The sequence below is a fragment of the Rhopilema esculentum genome, chromosome 18 (genome assembly GCF_057945365.1).
Source record: "Rhopilema esculentum isolate cy_ngs chromosome 18, ASM5794536v1, whole genome shotgun sequence".
In the NCBI taxonomy this organism is placed as follows: domain Eukaryota; kingdom Metazoa; phylum Cnidaria; class Scyphozoa; order Rhizostomeae; family Rhizostomatidae; genus Rhopilema; species Rhopilema esculentum.
Window position 1 is genome coordinate 2248015 of NC_142832.1, and position 19985 is coordinate 2267999.

The window sequence follows — 19985 nt, forward strand, 5'->3', positions numbered from 1 at the left end:
TTGATCTCAGCAAAATCAGTTCACTAGCCATTTTAAAAATTCCATTTTTGGTTCTGATTCAACATGAATATTGAATAAGAATGTTAAGTCTTAATCAGTATAGACTGCTGACAACTTTACGCAGGGGAAAGTATTCAAAACTAGAACTGATGTTTGGCTCGATGGCCGAGCTTGTAATATGGCTAAGTTTAATTTCACATTCAACGAGCTTTGAGCAAAGGAAGCATGAACCAGAAGTACCAAGAAGTAATAAACTATGTCGTCAAAAATTGCGAAAACAGCTTGTTATTAGCAAGGCCTAAAATCCAAATCCAGTCCCCCTGGAAAAATCTTTCTGAGGAGTTAAACATGACACTAAATACAAAAGGCCAGTTCTCACATAAATACGTTTTGGCACTTGATAGACGGAGGTACGGTATCGTATATCTTGACAGGGATACGGTATCCACAAGACACATCTTGGCTCAAAGTTGAAGAAACTACCTAACTTATATCAGGAATAACTATAATTAGCCAAGTTATTCTAGTATTATGAACTACATACAAAATGCAGGAAAGTATCTATCTTCGCTACAATGCAGAGAAACTTAAAGACTGACAAATGTATTCAAATTCTTACAATAGCAAATTCGGGCAAATACTACATGTACGTAAAACATTCATTAATTAACCAGGAAAATTCGCTAGCAATCGCTAGCGACTAGTCCTCGCAAAGTGCAAGACACGATTTACGAATATGCAGTCGGGCCTGTGCTTGCATACATGCTTGACCCCAGGCGAAAAGAAATGGGTTGCTGGATAGAAAGGATGACTGTCCCTGACTGCAAGGACTTTTAGCAGCACATCGGACAGCTAAACAAGACATATGGACTAATGACTGCGGAGAATGGCTTTTGGGGGATAGATAGCAGAGAATAGTCTTAACATTAGGGTATGGTGTGATATTATTGGTATGACATAACTTATGACCATTAAAAAAGTGAGGAAATGACCTAAGAAAACAATGAGAAAAGCCACTGTCGCATGAATATATATTATAAAATGTTTTAGTTGAGCAAAGAGCTGGACAGAAAAGCTGCGATGGTCCGGGGGAATTATCAGAAGTTTTTAGCAAGTGATTTCTGCGTTACGAATTTATCACAACATTTTCCTCAAGCCTGAATCTACACTAGAATTTAACAGATCTACACTAGAATTCCATCGAAACATCTCATAAGCAAAAGTTAAACTTCAATGCTATAAATTTTCGAATAAAATTCATTGAGATCCATGATAAATAATTCCTCTGTCACGACAGTAACAATTCGACTAAAGGCTGACAAGGGCTCACAGAAATTTCCGCACACACTTTACTTGCAATACCGGTAATTGCACTCGTGGTGACAATAAAGACAATTCAAAATTTACCTGAAGAATTCTCACCTACCTCTCAATCAACAAAGAAAATTTAAATCTACTAAGTGACGAAGACTTAGATTTCTGAAAAAACCCCATTTCAAAATTCTGCCCGAGATGGCCAGTTAATGTAAAATCGGGTGCACAGGCTATCACATATATCAAACACAAGTTACAATCTTGGACAGATCATGTTGAGTTTTTTTACCCCATCTCCACCCTTCCCTCGGCTCAATATTGATATTTCTGCTATTAAAGGATTAAAGGTTGTAAACCCAAACTTTGAATAGGGGAAGGCGTGGGTAGATGCTCACCTGACACGTGTTTGGAAGTTTTTTCTCAACGGCTCCAGCCAAGATTGTAACATAGCAACGATAACTGATCATCTATCGATCATCTGTCTGGTCGATCGATCGATCATTGAAACAATCAGTCAATCAATTAAGCAATCAATCAATCAAGCGATCTGATATTCAATAACGCTGGAAACCAATACAAACAATCGAGATACTTATAAGCCCCCTGGTCTAAATCTATTTCCAAGAAGGGTGTATGTCATAAAAGCTACATTAGCGGGGGTTGACGTCCTTGAGCTCAAAGCATAAATATTACCTAGGTAAATAATGTTTATGATATTTCGGCTGGGGAAAAGCAACTTTGAGCGATATTAGCTTCAGTGCTAGCTCTTTAGCGTTGAAAGTCAGCAAAAAAGGAAAGCTTTTTTAACTATTTGAAAAAGAGTTCTTTACCAGCATCTGAGAAAAATCTATACTTGTTCATTGATCAATATGAATCAAATCCTAGGCTATTCCGAAAACCATTTACAAAAGACGATCTCTAAAGAAGTACCCTGACAAAGATCCTGAAATTTTGCTTTCTTCCCCAAATTATACCTGACAAAGGTCGTGGAAAGAAATAGTGTTTTCCAAAGATGAAGGGATTTAGCTCGATATTTGCCAAAGCACGCCATAAATTGCTCTAGCAAGCTAAAACTCTGGACGCAATCGATCGGTTTCTATTTATAACCCCATTGGAAGCATCGTCCAACAGAGGCTAATACTTACAAACAAGACATGCCTAGCAACGTAACCCTAAAGCACCATATGTTAAAAAGAGATCCATAATTCATACTAGCGATACATCCCCTTTTCTACAATACAACGCACTTAAATCTTGACTTTTTCACCTCGTGTTTCTTCTGGGTTTCTTGGCGTTTACGCTAAAAGAAAAAGAAAAGCTAACAATATGGTGGTTTTCTAATACGATAGCTAAACAGTTCCAGATCCATCTCTTACGGTACATAATCATGCTGGTTAGTGAACATCATGAGAAATGAAGCAGGCAACCGAAGGAAATTTATCAAGCCTATCTTTCGATGTTGGATAATGTTGTCACTCTTATTGGCGAAATTTAAGACATGATTTATACATAATCTCATTCATCTTTGGCCACTCTTTCAGGATATAATGCGTTCGATTTTCGCTATTTCTTTTGAATTCTACTTCGTCACAAGCGAAATTGAATCACTAAAACACCAGCACTTCCTGTACAGGCCTATCTTAGTAATTTGGCACCCCTAGTAGCCTCGTTGAAGGGGGCTCTATGCTCAGGAAAATACTTATCAACATAAATCATATAGTATCCATTATAGGAATAGAAATGAATAATAAAAGAAGACATAACAATACCAATTCGATTGCTAGAACCGTTCTGACCTATTCAATACCTTTCTGTCGCTATATTTGAGCTTAGCTTCATAGCTGACAGGATAAAGCTGACCAAATAACAGTTTTTTTATTGTAACTATCATTAAAAGATTATTGTATATTTTATATTGCAACCTATCACTGGGAAAAGCATCCAGCTGAAATTTCGCAGACCATTCCATCGTGGTATTGAAATTTTGATTTAAAACTATTTCAGTCGAACCGTCTACAAGATTTTAAACGAAAGGCAGCACATACAACACTACCAAACACATCAAATATTAAGGATTCAAAAGGAGGAAATTTTTCTACCAGTCTTATAAAACCGAAAATTCACCCCTCCAACTCTCTATGTAAAACAATAGACTGATACCAAAGGTCAAACGATGATCACACTGATCCTTAATATTAGGTCGTTTTCACTGTTTTGGGCGGTTCCTGACTACTGTTTACTGTTGTTATTTAATCACAATATTCCCTGAATCCGGCGGACGGCCTATTCGACATCTCTTCCTTCTGGCATATAGAGTTCTCAAATGATGACGTAACAAATATCTATTTCTAAAAATTCTGAATTTTAAAAGAACTATAAAGCTTAACAGAATCAGGGCTGTTTATGTTGACTGAGCAAAAATGTGCAGAGTTAGGCAAGAAATTGAATAACCCCAAAACTTACGTCGGTCCAAATTTCCCTGACCAGCGTGAAAAATGCTTCTTCCTAAACAATCATAATATTGAAATATAAGTACAAGAGTTTGCAGGGAATGATGCAGATAAAATGGCAATAGAAAACGTCGAAGGTTGATCTTAGGAAACATTAGTAGGGGAATCAATAAACCAAACAGCAACTTCAATAGGTAGAGGTTTCTAGGATGAGTACATTGCTGCCAAAAAGGGACTGTTAAATAGATTCCCTTATTTTTCTAGCCCCCGACACGATCTTAATTTTAATCAACATCGTAACAAGAAAAACTGCCCCTGATTAATTTAAAACGCAAATACAGACCCATTTTACTTTTCTCCAATATTCACTTCAAGATCAATTCAAGATTTAAGTCTGGTCATCATTAATTCAAGTAGATCAATTTAAGTCTGGTTAAAAACATCAGGATGTCATCCTTTACACGGAAAATCTCAGCCCTCAACTAGCCCAACTCTCTTCGTAAACTCGGGTTGAAATTTCACCCTATTGTGGGCTGCACACGCTGATTAAACATAGAACTGCACGGAGCTCTTCGGGCTGTTGATAAATAAACTCACCCTTGGTAACAACCACAAGTAAACGAAAGCCCAATCTCAACACGGAATAAAACTCAACTGTGTTTACCTTGCCTTGAAATAGGCCTCTAAATGGCAAACAAGGACTGCAAAGAAGAAAACAACCTTACCACGCCTTGCCTCGTTTTGGCAGAGGTTTCTACATAAGGTATGCCATAATTGTTAGACACATCTTGAGCCTCCTTTGTGCTCACATCTCGTTTAGGAAGATCAACTTTGTTTCCAACCACTACAGAATGCAAAATAAACAATTATACCAACATGAAAATCTGATATGTACAATTTTATCTGTTATTATTACTTTTATTCACGATTCCATGAAAACCTTGACAACGGTAACGTCCTTTGACAGTGTTTTTTTTAACTATGTGTCTATGGCCCCGGGGTGGTCATAGTCTTTTGCTCCTCGGGGTATCGTCCGAGTAGTATTGTAAAGTAAATTTGTAAGTAGCGTAGCTTGTATTTATGTATTGTAACTTTTTAATGGATAATACAAAAAAGTATAATCCAAGGAAAGTTAAATTACAACTTATATATTAAGGCTAAGAATTCTACATTTTTCTATGTTCCTAATGAGCTCAGAAGCTGACACTATCTACAAAAGATGCGATGAATGAAAACTTTCAATTTTGTTTCTTTCTTGGCATTTTCATGTAGTTAATGTTTGCACAGCTCTCAGTTTGGTAAGATATTATCAATTTGCAAGGAACATTGACGTATCCTATTTTAGAATGGTGGCAATCAATATCATCGAAGAGGCATTAAAAAGACACTGCTTGAATTGGTTCTCTGGAGGGATTATTTATCATAAAGATATGAATTCATCCGAATACAGAGAGTGGCCGCGGAGTATATTACGGGCTTGGAGGGCTAAATATTTTGAGGGGCTCAACATGCAAAACGCTTAAAGCAAGATAATTCTAATTTTGCTTTTAGTACAGCTTTGAACGTAATCTGGGGGGGGGGGGGCGCGCTTCTGCAGTCCCTAGCATTCTGTCCAATCAAATTTGTCCTTATACCACGTAATCTTTTGTCAAGTAAGTCACAAACTGACTTGGAAAGGAAACGAACACTAAAATACATTTTACACCTTGGGAATGTCGTTTCCAAATATCAATTTATTCCCTTCAAGGTATTAAATGTAACAAAACTCTGGCAAGATACTTACAAACCATAGGGACTTTCTCGGCATCCTTCACCCGTAATGCCTATTTGAAAAGAATGAGACGCATTAGCTAATTCAAAAAACATAAAATATGACGTCATTATCAATTTCCCTTTTAAAGGAAAACAGCCAGTGTCTTCATAACGGAAGATTTTTCAATATACTATCTAAAATAAATAACGCTGGGCCATGATAGAAACTACATTTATACAGAGGGTAGGGGGAAGGCCTTCTCGCGCTACGAAACGAGCTACGAACAACGATCCATGTTTGGGCAGGGAAGAAATTATACACACCTGTGTCCTGTAAGTGTCAATTTCTTGGAAAGACTTCTTACTCGTAACAGCAAAAACACACAGGAAACCTTCTCCTGTACGCATGTAATGCTCCCTCATTGCGCTTGAAAAGTAAGAAGAAAGATGCTTTTCAGGCTTTCGAAACAAAATCACACAGACTACAAAAATCTTCAAAGTATTAGTTAAGTACGGCATAAAATTAATTCGGCTTTCCTTTCTTCAGGAACCCTAATATTCCATAAACAAGGCCTTTGGTACTTTCAAGATGGCACAAAATAGCGGAAACATTGCCAATATACTAAGTGTGCAATTTTCCAGCCATTTCGTGCAATGTTTAGATAAACAAGGCTTCAATTCCTTGAAAACTTAGACTGTGGTGCATATAGAAAGATCAAGATGGGAAAGAGCAAATCTGTAGTGTTGGAAACTGATGGTATGAAATAAGAAGCGGAACTTCTATCTCTTGGAGTCATGATCATTTGCAAGTTTTAAAGGTCTTACTTTTGAAGCCACAATCTTGGTGTTGCGAACTCTGTTATTCTCGCGTTTAAGAGCACATTATAGCTTGCTTTACTACCAAAAATGATATACAAAAGACTTGGATAGGTATCATCCAGTATCCTTAGGAATTAATTTTGGCGGAGAATCATTGCAAATAACATTGGAACTACCAAGAAGAAATTTCGAACAGAATAGTAGTTTTTGTACCTATACTCTTCTTGGCCAGCTGTATCCAGAATATCCTAAAACATACCAAACATTAGAATTAAGAGATATCTGTTGTCCTTGGAACAAAATTATTGGTCATATTCCTTTCTATTTAAACCTTGAATAATCTTAGGTAAGTTGGCCCTACTAAACAACAAAATTACCAAGTAGTGGATCGAAATAGGCCAACAAACACAAGCACAAGGCCGGTATAGTTGACCAATTAGTGCCGTGTGTCTAAAGAAAAATTACCACCTTTTACAAAACCATTTTCAAGTTCTGTACTGTCAAAAAACTGTTCACATTTTAGAGTAGATGGATCATATTTGTGGTACATTTATAAAAAGCTTTGCCATATGAAGAAGATCCATTGGAGAAAACAGAAATATATCCATACTTACCAAAATGCATATTTCACTATCAACAACAACTTGCTTGATGTAGGAGTCCTCTACAACAACAGAATATGATATTTACGAACCGAGACATAAGTGCAAGGATGGCTCAGTGGCTAGGGTTGCAGGCAACATAACTACAGTTTTGTGATTGGAGTCACTTACATGACAAACCTACACTTAGAGTGAGGGGTGATGCCACCTCCCTGCAATTCTAGGAAATAAGAATTAAGAGGTGTGGTCAAATTTAGAGGAATGACCAGCACACTGCTTGACAAGAATAGCTTCTCAGTGTCTTAAAACCTATGTTGGGTGACTAAGTAGTAAACAATTATTAGTTATTAAGACATTGTTAATAAGGTTGCATGACAAACCACAACCTGAAGTTTTACCTTGACAGGTAAAAACCAATAAAAGAAAATTAAGTTGTGTTGATTCATGTTAAAAGTAATTTCTTACCAATAGTTGGATCATAGTCTTCTACAAAGCTATTCAAAAGAAAAATAATAAATCAAACACAATAAATGAATTTTAAAAGTTCAAAGTAGATTGTTTCTTTAGAATGAAGATTCTGTCACATGTAAAATTTTCAATTTGGCTGAAGATGAGCACGCCTCAAAACATACTTTGAAAAGAACAACATTTCATAGTTAAATTCTGTCAATCTCAAAAAACATTAAAGATATATTTTAAACCTTGCATAAAACTTGACAGGGAATCTAGAATAGCCAAATAACATGCATATCAAACTAACTGGAATGACAAACAAGATAAATAAGGTGTGTGGATGTCTTCTAAACTTCATTATGGACGCTTAATTGTTAATAATAGTCAATATTGGTGCCAAAAGAAGCAGTTATATTCATTTCTAACAGGTAAGTGCTTTCTCTAGTTATTCAAAAAGGCCATGTCATAATCTCACTGCCACATAAAATTTCTATTCTTGATTCTCACAGGCAGCAAGGGGGCAATGGTTATCATTCTATTAAACATAAAATGCACCAAACTTACTGGTTCTGTATCAGCTGGATTGTTAATGCACTCTTTCCAACACCTCCAGCTGAAAAAAACGAACAACCATAGGCAACTTAACTAATCTTCTGGAGCCGAAATAAACAACATCTACTCTGCAACAGTACAGAAATGTTTCCTTTCTTTTATGTTATTTCACTACTTATTGTAAAAATACCTAGAATACCTATTTTTTACAACATTATTGATTTCACAAGTTGCTGTATGTGAAGCCTTCGGAGATATGACAATTACTCACACTAACTCATTTTGTTAAGGACCATGGACTAAGGACTTTGCTCCATACATCGTTAGGTGAAATCTTTCACTCTCACTCTTTGAAAAAATAAATTGTGAGACTAGACTTAACACGTTCAAAAAGCATTTAGCTCAACATTCAGTGTAACTTTCTTTGGTACAAGTTGGCATGTCGGTTCTCACTAAAACTTGGTGTCAAAATTTCACTTTTTCACATTATTGGTGTCAAAATAGCTATTGCAAGTAATTATACATCACAGTATTTAGAGACTGTGATTGGATCAAAATTGCAAAAAAGCAGCCTTTGGGAAAGTTAACCTCAAAAAGATGCCTCTTACAAAAATAAAAAAGTTTTTTAGAGGGCTTTTCCATGAAGAAATTTAAAGAAAACTTGAAGCATTTATACTGCTTTTCAAACAATCAAGGTAAATGTTGACAGATAGAAAAGTTATCGAACTATTACTGAGTGGTCATTCAACCATAGATACTATGAAAAACAAAATAAGTCAGCTTAAAATCTCTGACATAAAAAGCTCACTAAAGAGGAGACAAAAAGAGGGAGTTGAGCATATCAAACTTGTTGCTGAGGTTATTACAAAAGCTATGTTTTGCAATAAATTCACTCACTATTTTATAAATAATCAGTCTTAACTTGTCATTGGCATAAGCATTGATAAGAAATTTATTATTTTGAACAGATTTTACAATTTGTGATGGAAAGGGGGCCAAGTCCTGCAAGAAAAGTGGACAAGATATTACTGTCTTCAAATTTCCATTGGGAAGTTTGGAATTGTATTACCTCAGATAAACAATCATAATTACCATTTAATTGTATCCCTTTATTGCAACACAACATTTATGCTTTGTGCTACAAATATTAAATCTCTAAATTTAACTGTTACTTGTCATTATTATGTTTCATTGTTTTATGTTGGTGGATGTTATAAAAATTATAAAGGTCGCTACCCTCCCAGACTTCCAAAACAATAATGCTGAACACAGAAAACTCAGATTTTTTTCAAACTTAATGCTTCTGTCAAACACACCTGCTTTCAATTAGAATCTAGCAGTAATGATGTTGTAAAGAAAACTATGCAGATATCCTTGTTAGTGATCTTAGAAATTCAATAGTTCGGCAAGGATGTCTTGGCACGAAAGCAATTAACACTTTGAAACTTCTCTGCATTATCAAGGAAATCTAAGTGAGGCAAAGTTACTCATCATTTAAAAAACACCCCGATTCAACAAATTCACCTTAAAGTCTGAGGCTTGAAGCACAACAGTAACTGAAATTTTACATCGCACTCAATTAAAATACTTCAGACAGCCATGAAATACCCTACATACTTTTTGTTTCAATACTTAGAGCCAGGGTCAATTCACCTATATCTCATTACCCAGACAACATCAGACACAACCTAGTTCAGTTTCATTTTACTGGGTCACTGTTTGACCAAGCAAGATAACTAACTTAGACGAAGTAAGTTGTAGAGAAGCTATTTCCAATATAAATTCTCAAGAACTACTAAATTTGAGGTGGCTGTACCCTGAAAAGGTGACAGAAATAAAAACCAGTTGTACCACTGTGTTAGCTAAAAACCATATTCTTAGAGACAAGTGAAGCTCCTTAAAATTCACGAGACGCACAGCCAATTCATGCCACTGCCTATCAGGTCCCATAGGAGCTCCAACTTTTCAATAATTCACAACAGATTAGAGATTCTAATTAATATTCATAATATAAATACTTGTCTTTCTATCAGCCAAGACAGGCCTTTGCAAAAACATGAAAGGGGCAATTTCTGGGTCAAAGTTTGAGAGTACAATAATTCCTATCTGCATATGTGCAAAATCAATCAGCCAACTTGTTTCACCAAAATATGTATTTTCATTTTCTGTAAAATTCAGTTTACTCTTAGTTCAGAGCTCACAGAGGCTTTGAGGAGAATTTTTCTTATAACATGAGAAGAATTAGAATAAATTATGAATATATATTGTTTGCAACAATCAACTATTAAGTCATTACCTTAAACAATGATTCATCATAATATACATACAGTCCTCAGATAACTTTAGATCTTAATTTATTTGAAAACTTGAACAGATAAAGGGGGCATTTTTAAGCTTATATCAGGCTGCATAAAATAAACTGCTAGCTAAAAATATCTTTAAAGGTAACGTGATGAATTGCATTTTAGCCTCCTTTACTTTTAGTATTAAATATTTTCTTTGTTTACAATATTGCTCCAGGCATCTTTGGGGGATTGTTCTGTACATGTAAGCAAATGCATAGGTGTATGACATTTGCTAGTTCACATATGAATTAGAGATGATTCATCTTCATAAAGAGAACTGCTGTCAATCATAATTTGTGTGGGTTTGCATCATGTGCCTGGGGCCTATATTGCCTTCATCTTAAACATAATACCAGCAAGCAAAACTTAATGTATTTGAAAGAAACAGGGCTATACATGAATGCCAAATGGCTCAAGTCTTGCTATTCAATTTCTGCTTGCTAACACTACTTCTTCCACGTCCCAGAAGAACATTGACAGTTTTGTATCTAAGTATTTTAAAGTCACACAAAAAACAAACTTCCAAACCGCCAGTGCCACTTTTTAGTTTTTAGTCAGCAAACTTTTCTCAAGGGGGAGAGTGGAAATATATTTTAATGATCCAAGACTTTGTCAGTATTTTTTTAAGCAATTTCTGACTTATGACACTTAATTTTAAACCAAAGCTACCTATATATTATATTCATTGCTACATTGGACAGCTACCTTTCAATAATTTTTTTATATTTCTTATGGTAAATATCCGGTAAATTTCATGAAAACGTGGCATAAAAGCCCTAATTTGCAATCTGTGGTATCCTTGGCAAGATTGGTCTTCATTAATTGAATTTAAAAATATTCCTATATTTATCACACAATACAGTTCAGAAGTCTTCTCTCTGATATGAAAAATTGTACTTGTTAGTAGTTGGTTATTTTCGGACAAAATACTTATAATCAAGTAGTTATATGCAACTAGATGGGTGTTTCAGTTGAAGATTTTTTTATGCAGAGGAAAAAAGCAAATTTTAATAAATGCCCTATTTAGCTTTGGCTGTTTCTTCTGTCATCAGTAAATCATCTAGAAGACTTTAAATCATTAAGAAACATTGTCAGTGGGAGTAAGAGTGATACAAAAATATAAATAAAGAAACCATAGTTACAAGCCGAGCTCGAGAAAAGCTAAGAAACCGGCGTTATTAAAACATATGTGAGCGCTGAAAACTGCGAAATTAACTTTGAACCAAGGATACAAACAAGAACAGCAAAACTTTAAAACCTGAGATAAATCAGGAATCTGCGGTAGAGTTTTGATAAATAACGGAAACAATCTTAACTGCAGATTGCCACCAAAGTAAAGTTATCCGACAGATGACACAATTTAGGCCTACCCCGGCAAAACCCGGACAATTCTTGTCACGAAAGATGATCTCATGGAAAACACGAGGCAACATATGTTCAATGGAGGATGTTGAAATTTTCAAATCGTACCTCCTACAACAACCATCTTGTATTTCGACGGATCTGCAGACATCTTGCACTAGTTAACTTCGATGTGCGGACAATCGTTTTGCTTGGATTTCATGTGGGCCTATCCCAGCCCAACCAGCGTTTTATGACACAATGAAGTGTGGTAGACAGGGTTTCCTCCGCTATCGACGACCGAATTTAAATATTTACCCAGTGAAGTAAAAAATAACAAAATATACGCCCTCCTTCTCACTCTTTGTTTGTTGCAATCAAAATTTCTTGCTGTACGCCCTATTTATGCTGAACAAGAGTTGGCCTTTATATAATTCTAATTCTGTTGACCAATTAGCACGTGAATTGGACCCATACTAACTAGAACCAGACTTCTTTGGGAGGGGCATTATCAACCAATGGATCTATTCACCACTCTCTCTGTCAAAATTTGTTCCGAAAAAACTCTTGCATTTGGATGTTTCGTATCTACAAAATAAAAGCGACATTCGTTTTGATTTGGTTTAAAACTACAAGCCATTATAGGGGCAAAGTTAAATTTTCATAATTATTTTTACTGCAACAATCATCAGAGTTTCAACCGTGGGTGACTATAAAGTGACAATGTTGATCGAAATTCTGGCTTAACATTAGTCACCTTTCGTTTATGGCACAGTGATATCGGACCACAAGGGGCGCGGGGAGGGGTGGCTGTCCCCTTGCCCTGTTAAAGTTGCGCAATTTTCTTTACTTTCCTTTGTTTCGTCCCTTTTTCTGACACTTTGTTACTTGCCCTGCTGCTCAGTGAAACAGAAAAAATTTCCGGATAATCGTCGTAAGAAAAACCCATTAGAGAAAGGTATTTTGCAAGGTTTTCCAGCGAGAGGGAATGCCGTGAAAAAAATCCCAAGTGTCTGGAAGTGATAAAATTAATAATAAGCGAAATTTTGGCGAGCGTGGAATATTTTCGTGATAATTTCATACTCGTGTTGATTCCCGCAGCTATGGTTTTTATCCTCACTAATTTAGATAACGTTATTATAAACGAAATTACTTTTGAATTGATAGAACTAGAGCTGGAATTCGATGTTAGCACACATAACATAACATAACATAACATAACATAACATAACATAACATAACATAACATAACATAACATAACATAACATAACATAACATAACATAACATAACATAACATAACATAACATAACATAACATAACATAACACAACATAACATAACATAACATAACATAACATAACATAACATAACATAACATAACATAACATAACATATGATATAATATATAACATATATGTTCCCTAATGCCTTTTCAATATGTGCTTCGGTTTTGGTCAAACCGTGTCCATTTTCTCTCGCACAGAGAAATTATTCAATTCAATTCAATTTTTATTCGTATACTACAGAAGGTGAGTACAATATTACAACTGTAATATACACGACCCAAAAAAGAATTTACTTATCTAGCTTGGGCCGTTAACAAAAGGTATAATTGAAAAAATACAACAGTAATAAAAAATAACAGAAACAAGGTTGCTAAAATACTTTATAAACTGGAACAAGATAGTATATGTCAATTACGTTTCATTTTTCTCTCATTTCATTGGATAGCCATGTCAATATTTTTCCAGGTAATTCTATCTGAAATGATCTTCTCAGTCAATAATTAGGCATTGTGTAAGGAAACATCTTCCTTAAATAGATTCAAAAAAAATTTTTCTTAATTGTAAATAGGTGTTTGCCACTTGTTCTCTTAATTTTTTAGATGCTAATTTTGAATTATTGTAGGGATTTATGATAGGATTTGGATATTTAGTTATAGAGAGGTTAAATTACTATTTGTAAAATAATATCTTTTTACGTATTTTGTAGTAAAGGGTTCCCCTGAAAATCAGCTCTGCTGAAGGGCTACCCTCGTGAAATATGAAAAAATAAATCGACGAGGAAAACAGCGATTAGGGAGAACAGCCTACTTTTTTTCTGGGGCCATTCTTTTTCCAAAAAGGTCAGGCTATAGACATCCTATACATTGGCCTTGAAAAACCTTCGAGTGTGGAAGGTTGAATTTTTCGACTGAAACAGTCTTAACCTCGTTCGAAAGGCATCTCCCCAGTCCCCACACTAACTTTTTTCTCCTCCGTATCTCCCTATACCACTTGTTCTGCGTAACACGTATTGAGACCGCTCATCAGACCGTGAACACACACTAGTGTGCATGTTGAACTACAGAAGTGTCTTCCGGGAAGCACGTCCGGTAAGATATCAAACTTTTAAATTCAATTACATTAAATTTCCAGATAGTTACTTATCTGAATAGCCCAAGTTAAGTTTAGATAGATAAAACTTGTGACTATAGTAGAAGATAGGCTGAAAATGAGACATGTCCTCTGTTACTCTTAGCTTCGTGCTTGTGTACTCATCAGACAGACTATATCTATTGCTCTGCGGTTTTGTACATCGAGCACTGTCAAGTCAGTATAGACAACGGAATAAAAGTTGTGACTTTATTTATAAAATATACTGTGCTCAAATCATATTTTGGTGTCATCTTCATTTCACGCACGTAACAAGTACAAAAATATCGTGTAAGAATCGAAATGTGCACATTACATTTAGTGGGAAAACATTTATTGCAGTAAACATGCATTATGATAAGAATAAAGACAACAACCGCTGCTTTGTGGCAATGGTTCTTTGCATGAGTTCTCTTTTGAAGCTTTGCATTAACCTTTAAATAATTTAAATTATTATGGTATGATATGACATTGATCGCCTCAATGCTTCTCTCTGCTTTCACAATAGAAAGGAAGCTTTAATAACAAATGTATGAATCAAAGTCGCACTGTATACAGTGTTTTGAGCACAGAAGCAAGATGCATTACACTGAAAAGAAATGTTATAGTATCTTCTTAAAGAAAGAAACTGAATGATACAGTACTATCTACGGAATGGCAACTTAGAACCGTTCTCTTAAGTGTACTTAAGGATGTACAGATGGATCACTCACAATTTATCTATAGATCTATCGATCGCTCATTATATGATTGATTAGTATGAAAGTAATTTTCACTTGTTCTATATAAGAGACTTGAATTTTTTACTGCACTGAAAGTTTTATAATTCTTAATGGAATTGAGTAGTTAGTTTTTTAGAAGTTTCTTGAATTTGCGGTAAACAGTAAAACATTCCCCAAGGAAAAAGACTGTAAAGCAATTTCCGTGTCCAGTTCAACTGTAAATCCATAAAATTTCTGAGCAAAATTGTTCACACTTTTGCTCCGATGAAGCCCCGTATGCCGGGGTGAATTATTAGCCATATCTGATTTGTTGTTGTTCATTCTAGTCGCGTTGCAGAGTTATTCACTCACTATATATTATCGATTTTTCGCCGCAAGAATTCCATCAGAGCCCGTCGAGCAGCCTGCTATCGTGGCCTTTCCTTATCCCCTCGATATGGATCAATAATCTCATCCTTTTATCTTCTGAATTTGTAGCTGGCCTTTTCAAGAGAATGTTTTTCCCAAGTCTGTGTCATTATCCTGACAACCGTTCTTTTGATAGCACAGGGCTAGGTTCCAAAAGTGGGATTTTTGCTGGTTGTAAAGTGAAGCTTTTTTTTAAAAATTGTCTTCCAGTTCTGAAAGTTTATTAGCTACCCAGCAGTGCCAATACTGTGCTTTTTGAGGATAGTTTTTCTATAAAAAAGAGTTGCGCACTATTGTATTGCTAAACAAGTCTTTGTTTTGAAGTTGGAGACCGCAAAAGCTTATTTCATATAATAAAAAAAACTACGACTTTACTCGGGGTGGGGGGAACACTTGACTAGAAAAGAGACGGGGATATGCGAACAAGCTTTTTCCCTTTTTTCCCTGTCCCATGAAAGGTAGACCAAATAAGGCACCATTATGCCAAAATTTAGATTGAATTTAGATTGGATTTGGTTGATCTACTCATTGTGATTATTAAACCTAGGGCTAATTGTCAAAACTAACAAAACTATAGCACAAAATCCATGGCATGTGGACTATGTCTGAAATCTAAACGTCAGCTGCTGTAAACAAATCTATGATCAGCGCTCTCAATTCTCTGAAACGACAAGCACCGCGGAGCAGGAGGCTGGGGGGCTTTAGCCGGTTTTTGACCCCCCTCCCACTTTTTAGACCCCCCACTTTCTCAACGCTCCGCGGTGCCAGGAATAAGGGCCTAAAGGATCAGTCTCAAATCTTAAAGGCTCAGTCAGCTTGCCAAATCTCAAATCATTTTTTATAATCACATTTGTTCTTTTCTAGCAATCAAATTGTTAAAAAAAATTCAACATATCAAGATCTTAGAGGGCAGTAGCTTCAAAGCATAGAAATGTTTCCCCTTGCAATAATCATTGGCCTCCTGGCTGTCTTTTGTGGCTACTTTGCAATACACGTTGGTTTGTAAGTATATCATTTTTACATGCTATTTTATTCAGTAACATATCGCGTCATAAATATCAATATGGTATAAATGATAAAACAAAAGATTACTTAACAAAACATAACATAACATACATAACATAACATAACATAACATAACATACATAACATAACATAACATAACATAACATAACATACATAACATAACATAACATAACATAACATAACATAACATAACATAACATAACATAACATAACATAACATAACATAACATAACATAACATAACATACATAACATAACATAACATAACATAACATAACATAACATAACATAACATAACATACATAACATAACATAACATAACATAACATAACATAACATAACATAACATAACATAACATAACATAACATACATAACATACATAACATAACATAACATAACATAACATAACATAACATAACATAACATAACATAACATAACATAACATAACATAACATAACATAACATAACATAACATAACATAACATAACATACATAACATACATAACATAACATAACATAACATAACATAACATAACATAACATAACATAACATAACATAACATAACATAACATAACATAACATAACATAACATAACATAACATACATAACATAACATAACATAACATAACATAACATAACATAACATAACATAACATAACATAACATAACATACATAACATAACATAACATAACATAACATAACATAACATAACATAACATAACATAACATAACATACATAACATACATAACATAACATAACATAACATAACATAACATAACATAACATAACATAACATAACATAACATAACATAACATAACATAACATAACATAACATAACATAACATAACATACATAACATACATAACATAACATAACATAACATAACATAACATAACATAACATAACATAACATAACATAACATAACATAACATGAAAGCGTACCAAAATAAAACAAACTGCTCATAGCATAATCAAAAGTTTGTTGACATTACCAACTAAAGAATTTGCCTACCCAAACAAACCCTAGGTTGTGAAGATGAGAAGGGGTTGCTGTGCCACTAAAATCTCTCTGAGTTTCAGCAAGAGAGACTGAGCCTTCTGAGCCCCCCTGACTAAGCCCCCCTTCGCGGCGCCAGTGGTTTAAAGTCATATTTTTATGGTTTTTTCCTTTTTTTATAACGCAGATTCAAGAGATGCAGACAGAACGTGGGATGTGCTATTTGAAAACTTTAAAAAAGGATCAGAAGACTACTTCAAAAATTTTCAGACATTTTGACATGTGTGTCGTTCAAGACATCAAGAATGTTTCTTGCGTTATGCATAATTAATTTTGTATAGTTTTTTTGCTTCTGTGTCAATCAATTTCAGTTTACACTTGACTACGGTTACTGAAAAATGTATTGTTTGGTTGCATGCATGCTTGACTTTTAAGGCTCCTCTACAGTAGTCTCTAAGGGTATTTTCATCAAGAATTCATCAAGTCCCACGTCCTTGTGTTCTTCAAGAAAAGTATTAGTCCCTGAAGCTTCCAATTCCTGTTCTTTTTGTAAATCCCCCTGAATGTAGTTTAGATTTGCTAAAAATTAGATGTTCGAAATTTCTGGGAAAAAAGAAAACAAGGTTTTTAATAGACTTACTCCATGAGCTTCTGTTTCGCTACTGCCTCACTTGACGGACGCTACAACAAAAGTCTATGTTTTTAATAACCTTTTTGTTCACTTTTCGGTTGTATTGGAACTATTTTGGATTTACATTTCGAAGTTTTTTTAGTAAAAAGCGATTAAAAAGAATGTACTCACATGTTTTGCTTCTTCTTCTTATTACACTGGTATCTTCGTGGATTTTCAAGAATCTTGGGCACGAATAATGTCTATGTCATAATTTCGTTACCTGCAGAATTTTGCTTTATTGTCGTTGCGATTCTCACCCTAATATTTCTGGTTACCTTTTCTTAAAAACTGTCATAAAACAATAGTTTTGAAAGGAGGAGACTTGAAAAAGTTTGGGTGTTTGGTACGTGCCCATTCACATTAGGAATTGATAGCAGTACATAAAGGTGAGTTGATTTGTTGTAATTTTTGCTGAAAAACGTCATGCTTCCCTCTTTGAAGCACATTTCAGCAAATAAGGAAAACAATCGAACAGAAAGCTACCACATGTAAAAAATAATTTCATTCAAATCCTTTAAACCCTTAGTCACAAATCTTTGCAATACGTAGAGTGGCAACCCTAAATTCGATGCTCAAAGTTCGTTGAAAAAGTGACTTTTATTGGTATATAAAGATATTGCATCTTAAAAGCGCTGCTTCCTTCTCCACAACTTCCAATTTAAACAGGTAATGAAAACCAATGGAATGCGTATATAATTATAATGTAAATAAAATCTAATCTTTCTAAAATTTAGAAATATAAGAGCAGTGAAAATGATATCAACAAAGGAAAAAAATTACCTCCAAGCAAAGCTACAATACGTGATTTGAAAATTGCAAATACAAAATACTGAAATACGTTGTCATCTCGACATGAAGGGTGTCTCCTTTAAGCGTCGCTTCCACCTTTGCCACATTTTTTAGCTCTGAAAAAGAAACAGCATTGTTAATTCTTCCCTACAAACTTACCGGGCCAAAAAGCTACAGAATATTTATGATACTAGAAATAGCTCTTGCTAGTACTGCCCGCAAACAATTAGTTCCTTGATAATGATTGCTTTGAAAATTTAGGTCAGGACATTCGAAGAAGACACCATCTTGGGTTTTCACAATTTTATAAAAACAGCTGCTCTAGTTGATGCTAAATTATTCTTTTTATCAAGAATTTTTGGTGTCCAGTTTGCTTTTGATTTAAGTCCAACGCCCTTTTGAAAATCATTAAGTTTTTCGAGGGTTTGACATCTATAAGCCCTTCACTCGTGCGCTATCGCGCGCGAGTTGCGGGCAATAAAAGAAAACAATTTTCCGAAACAAACGATCGATTCAAAACATGGTCACTGGCGTTTAAATAACTCTAAGAGGAACCGAGATCTCCACTTGTTTTTATAAATCCTACCCTTTCTCTTACATAAACCACCATTCTTTTCGATTGCAAACCTCTTTTTCCTTCAATTTTCTCTTACTTCTACCATTTTGTGCCTTAAGTTTTAAAGTGATCCAAAATGATTTTGAATCTGATGATGGCCATCATGCTGTCCTAAAATGCCTCTTTTGCTAGAGAACATTTCATTATTCCTAAAATCGCATTTTCATTTAAAATGTGAAACAACTTACAATCCAAAATGTACGACCATGTAGATTAGGGCACAGCACACAACAACAACAATAACAAGCGCCATTATGAGTTTGAGTGGATCGGTTACTTCTGCAAAGAAATAAACAATACTCAGGCATTTTGACCGTATCACTAACACCCTTTACCATAAAATGTGGGATTACAGGACCTTTAGTGATAAAAAGAAACGGGCTCGATCTATGTTTAGTTCTATTCCATTGAATCTGTATGCTACACTTGTGCAAATATACTGCAATAACACCCTGTAGTAATACACTAAAATAGCTACAAAGGTAATAGAAAATAATTTAAAAAAACTATTTCAGAGACTACAGCAACATAATTAGCAAAGCAGCTGGATGGTGTTTTATTACTCTTTTTTAATCTTTAATACTCTTCAGTATCGTAAAAAGATAGGAATGGAGGGCCATTGTTTGAGAACAATAGGAACAAAAGAGATTCTTCATAGAAAACAAGGGATATTTAGAATTTTATTTTACGAAACTGGGAATCTGA

General features: G+C 34.8%; 2 protein-coding genes and 1 long non-coding RNA gene across 6 annotated transcripts in view; 1 reads left to right on the forward strand and 2 right to left on the reverse strand.

Moving 5' to 3' along the window:
- LOC135680753 (uncharacterized) overlaps positions 1-19985 on the reverse strand; it is a 42918-nt gene that overhangs the window by 8034 nt on the left and 14899 nt on the right. The window contains exons 9-10 of one of the 4 annotated variants that reach the window (XM_089113709.1): positions 19469-19559; positions 18635-18780 (exon numbers count right to left, since the gene is read on the reverse strand). The exons of the other annotated variants lie outside the window; for them this stretch is intronic. Coding sequence (XP_088969835.1) covers positions 18744-18780; positions 19469-19559 — 128 coding nt within the window. The 3' untranslated portion in view covers positions 18635-18743. Of the gene's footprint in view, positions 1-18634; positions 18781-19468; positions 19560-19985 lie in introns of those variants that run through there. 4 annotated transcript variants of the gene reach the window in all.
- Positions 10-12085, reverse strand: LOC148958057 (ras-like protein RAS1). The gene is made up of 10 exons (XM_089113712.1): positions 11758-12085; positions 7955-8003; positions 7403-7431; positions 6950-6999; positions 6549-6583; positions 5841-5943; positions 5548-5587; positions 4490-4608; positions 3778-3819; positions 10-2614 (listed from the first exon to the last, which is right to left on the reverse strand). Exons 1-10 carry the CDS (start codon positions 11798-11800, stop codon positions 2546-2548), a joined length of 579 nt encoding a protein of 192 aa, XP_088969838.1. The 5' UTR covers positions 11801-12085; the 3' UTR covers positions 10-2545.
- Positions 13900-18005, forward strand: LOC148958058 (uncharacterized). The gene is made up of 3 exons (XR_016144862.1): positions 13900-14003; positions 16038-16175; positions 17390-18005. It is a non-coding gene; the product is annotated as an uncharacterized LOC148958058 (long non-coding RNA).

Bases quoted from the DNA above. Each gene is read 5' to 3' on its own strand.
- LOC148958057 (XM_089113712.1), bottom strand. From the start codon at position 11,800: ATGTCTGCAGATCCGTCGAAATACAAGATGGTTGTTGTAGGAG. The intron at 7,432-7,954 runs GTAAGTTTGGTG...TCTTTTGAATAG, and splicing joins ATCCAGCTGATACAGAACCA to CTTTGTAGAAGACTATGATC. The intron at 5,588-5,840 runs GTGTGTATAATT...CTTTTCAAATAG, and splicing joins TTGACACTTACAGGACACAG to GCATTACGGGTGAAGGATGC.